Genomic DNA, 4,531 nt, shown 5'->3' on the forward strand with positions numbered 1-4,531 from the left:
AAACAACATTGCATTCTTTATTCAAAAAGTTTCCCAAAAAGGAAATTTACCAAAATAAGTAGTTCTAAATAACTCAACTTATTAAATAACCAAAGTTGACCAAAACATGTCAACAAAACCCACAAGTTTAATTAACCAAAAGAATGCAAAGTTTTAAATGTTTATCAAACTCTGCCCAATGAATGCAGACCCCCTAACACAGCGGAAGCTCAACAAATCAAGTACCTGTGAAAACATGCGAGTAAACTGTCAACAAAATTGTTGAGTGAATTATAGGTTTAAATAAACGAATAAACTTTAGACCACAAGATTTAAAAATGTTACAAAACATTAAAATATTATTCCATCATCTATGAGTCACCTGGTAACCACTTAACCATTTTCATACCCTTACCAAACACAATATATACACTAAACAGGTGTATCTTCAAATAAATACGAAGTACTAATACATTCCGATTATAAATTGCTAGCGAGACTAGCTCGAAATGGGGCTGTCAAGCCCAATAGATCTATCCATAGGATTCGCGTTCACCAGTAGAAACCAGTGATTACAGTTACCAGACTAGAGAATATTTTCGTTCAACTCATAATGAATAATTTAAATTTAATTGCCACTTGTGTCTAAACGTAAAACAAAATGCATGTAATCACATCCCAAAATACTTTAAAATAGTATGAAAAACGGGACTATAACTCACCTTAACGTAAACGAAGTAGTAACACAGAAAACGTGAACTGCACGAAGTAAAGTGATCAAGAATGATCACAACGCCGACCTATAAATAAAGAAGGTCGATATAAATAACTAACTTAGGTCCAGTCTTAGTATGATAGCTATAGTACTTATTGCAAGTAGACATAGAACAACACTCAGTATGCTTCGGTTTGATCAGGACAGTGTAAGGACACGTACTTTCTATTTTTAGCAGGTTTTCATTTTTAGAAAGTTTCTATTTTAGAAAACTTTCTATTTTAGAAAAGTTTCTATTTTAGGAAAGTTCCTATTTTTAAAAAGTTTTCATATTTCGAAAGTCAACAAAAGTCAACTGAAAGTCAAAGTCAATCGAAAGTTAACTCAACAGTCAACCTTGGTCAAACATAGTCAACATCACTATATATACATTAAAAGAGAGTCTCGATTAGCTAATAATTATTTTCAAAATCCCCTTAATTACCGTTAGATTAGAAAATTACATCATAATACCCCTTGATCCAACGATTCTTAATCATCCCCTTAAAATATTAGCTAATAAATCAATCTTAACTAAAATTTCTATTCGGATCGTAAAGATGAATTCATCTTCTTCATCCATCCAACGAGTCTTGCCCCACTCTTTCAAATCATGTTGGCATTGAATCGATTTGCTGGTGACTAAATGACAGTGCATCTCTTCAAAGTATAGGGTTACAATGATTTGATTTCACCTCTTTTAATTTTTATCACATGAATCTGAAAAGTTAGGGTTTTTCCTTTGGTCGTTTGTTGTGATTTGATTGACCACAAATTGTACCTCTATTGGTCCTGTTGTTGATGGTTGTACAATCTCCGCCAGTCGCCGCTGTGTTTCCACCATCGCTGATAATTACTCTGTCCCAATCGGTCCAAGGTATTCTTCTGTGTTACCCTAATTAGTGTTGCGTTCTCTAGATTCGTGTTATCAACACTAATTGTTTATAAACAATAGTCCATTATAATATTAATAATCAACACTATTGTATATGTATATAATATTAGCTTTACTGATGTTGGCTTTATCAATATAATCACTTACAGTATTTCATGTCACTAATTTGGATGGCAACAAATTAACAGATGATAACATTATCAATTGTATTGAACAGGTAACTTAACATTTACTTTCCCCTGTTATAACTACTGGTTGCTTTTTATCATCATCATTGTATTTAATTACTGTATAATTATTTATTTTGTTATTGTTGTTGTCAAGAAATGTTGAATTGTTTTTTTTTTTTTTTTTTTTTTTTTTTTTTAATGTTGGTTTCATTATAGTCAGCTATTCATAGTAGAAGATCAAAATCAACTGATGGTATGACAGCATTAGAACTAACTGGTACAGACAGAGTTGGACTATTATCCGAAGTATTCACAGTTTTATCGGATCTTAATTGTAATGTTGTTGAGTCCAAAGTATGGACACACAACGGTCGAATTGCAGCTTTAATTCATTTAAAAGATTGTGATTCGGGTAACCCAATTGAAGACTCGCAACAAATAGACAAAATTGAAGGTCGATTAAGAAATGTATTAAAAGGGGATAACGATATAAGAAGTGCTAAAACTTCAGTTTCGTTAACAATCACTCATACCGAAAGAAGACATCATCAAATAATGTTTGCAGATCGTGATTATGATAGAACACCGATTATTAAAACTAGTGGACAATGTACGCCATTACTGTCTATTCAAAACTGTTTGGAAAAGGAGTATTCAGTTGTTAATATTCAGGTGAAGGATCGACCCAAGCTTTTATTCGATGTCGTATGCACGTTAACCGATATGCAATACGTTGTGTTCCATACCACCATCAATACTACTGAAGATGGCGCATATCTGGTACTTTTTTTTGTCTTTATAGAAAGATCAAATTTGATATGGTTTATGTTAATTTTACTAGAGTTTTAATCTTTTTGGCGTTTTAGGAATTTTGTTTATATAAAAAGATCAAATTTGTTATGGGTTGATGTTAATTTTACTAAAGTTTTAATCTTTTTGGTGTTTTGGGAATTTTGTTTTTATAAAAAGATCAAGTTTGATATGGATTTATTTTGAATTCTACTAAAGTTTTAATCTTTTTGGCGTTTTAGGAATTTTGTTTTTTTAAAAAGATCAAATTTGATATGGGTTTATGTTAATTTTGCTAAAGTTTGAATCTTTTGGTGTTTTAGGAATTCTTTATTAGACACATAGATGGAACTCCAATTAGTCCAGAAGCCGAAAAGCAACGAGTAATTATGTGTTTAAGAGCTGCAATTGAAAGAAGAGCATCTGAAGGTGTTCGACTTGAACTATTTGAACCCGATAAACCAGGGCTGTTAGCCGATGTGACAAGAACGTTTAGAGAAAACGCGATTAATGTGACACAAGCCGAGATATCTACAACAGAGGGTATGGCTCTTAACATTTTTTATGTTACCGACGCGATTGGAAATCATGTGGATTCAAGAGTTGTAGATTCGGTTATGTATAGAATTGGGTCGGATTATTTAAGAGTAAAGGAGCCACCATTGATTTTGATGTATAGTCAAAAGGCGGATAATGATGAACAAAACACAAGTGGTCTTGGTGTTGCAGTTATGGTTTCACTTGGTAGCTTATTGAGGAGAAACTTGTACAATCTGGGGCTCATCAAATCATTTTCTTGAAAGGTTGTATCATTAAGGTGTGGTGATGGTTTGGTTTGATGTTGTGGTTTTGTACATAATAAACAATATAAGGAAAGTAGTTGCATTAGTTGGTTTGGTAGATACAGAGTCATAGAGAGTGATACACACTAGGCTTTGATGTTCATTCCCATTACTTATTATTTGGGGTCTATGATAGTTTTTGTTGAATGGATTTATTCGTGTTATCAGAGGTTTTGTACCAAACTTAGTAGGAATTCTAGTGTACATAATTAAATTCATTTTAAAGCTATATATTGGTTCAGGTTCGCTTTCTAATTATTTTTTATTTTATTTTTTTATTTTTATAAACATTACTCCGTATTATTTATTTTTTTTGAGAATGCCGAGTGTTTATAAACCCTAATTTGTTACTCACGGTAAACATGTCTATATGTATCCTATAAACCACGTATTAGGTCTAACTCAATTTAGAAAACAATTCAGTCTTGGGGATTGTTATCTAAAGATTCAACATCTTCTTCTTCATTTACATAAAAGATAACATACACCTACAATCTAAATTTTGAGAATCTCTTTAGGGTTCTCCAACCATTTTTAGTATGGTTACAAAATTCAGAATTCACAAATCACAAATATCAAATTATACATATCTATTACGTCCAAGGACGGAGCTTCAAGAAAATTACAAAGTTACAATAATATAGTAGTATATCTCATATTTTTCTAATATAAATCTCATAAACTTCACTTTTAGTTCAATACATCGATATAAATATACTTCAATCGGTTTTATTATTTGTACTAAATTTGTAATGTATTAATATATGTCATGTAATAGTTTTCTGTTCGTTTAGTTATGTATTTTTTTAAAGGACTTCATGTAAGTTTATTTTTTTATATGTATTACAAACACATATAATATTTTGGCCCTCTCAACTAGATGGTTCAAGCTCCGTCTCTGATTACGTCTTCCATTGACGTCTACAACAATATAGATTCAACAACAAATCGATTTCCGGTCGTTATCAACTACAAACGGCGATTCAACACCTAACGATTTACCCAACGCCATTCTTTTTTATTTTTTTAGATTCGTTTTTTTATCATATAAATGGATTGGTTGGACATGATGTATTTATACTATAAATGGGGTCGGGTATTA

The 4,531-nt window shown here is 31.5% G+C and overlaps 1 protein-coding gene across 1 annotated transcript; it reads left to right on the top strand.

Annotated features, from left to right (window-relative positions):
* Positions 1 to 1,278: 1,278 nt before the first annotated feature.
* On the top strand, positions 1,279 to 3,653 carry LOC139847835 (ACT domain-containing protein ACR8-like). Its single transcript, XM_071837562.1, has 4 exons — positions 1,279 to 1,610; positions 1,778 to 1,845; positions 2,015 to 2,578; positions 2,911 to 3,653. The coding sequence occupies exons 1-4, from the start codon at positions 1,535 to 1,537 to the stop codon at positions 3,385 to 3,387; spliced, it is 1,185 nt and encodes a 394-aa protein (XP_071693663.1). The 5' UTR covers positions 1,279 to 1,534; the 3' UTR covers positions 3,388 to 3,653.
* Positions 3,654 to 4,531: the final 878 nt, after the last annotated feature.

This window comes from Rutidosis leptorrhynchoides, chromosome 5 (genome assembly GCF_046630445.1).
Source record: "Rutidosis leptorrhynchoides isolate AG116_Rl617_1_P2 chromosome 5, CSIRO_AGI_Rlap_v1, whole genome shotgun sequence".
Lineage (NCBI taxonomy): Eukaryota > Viridiplantae > Streptophyta > Magnoliopsida > Asterales > Asteraceae > Rutidosis > Rutidosis leptorrhynchoides.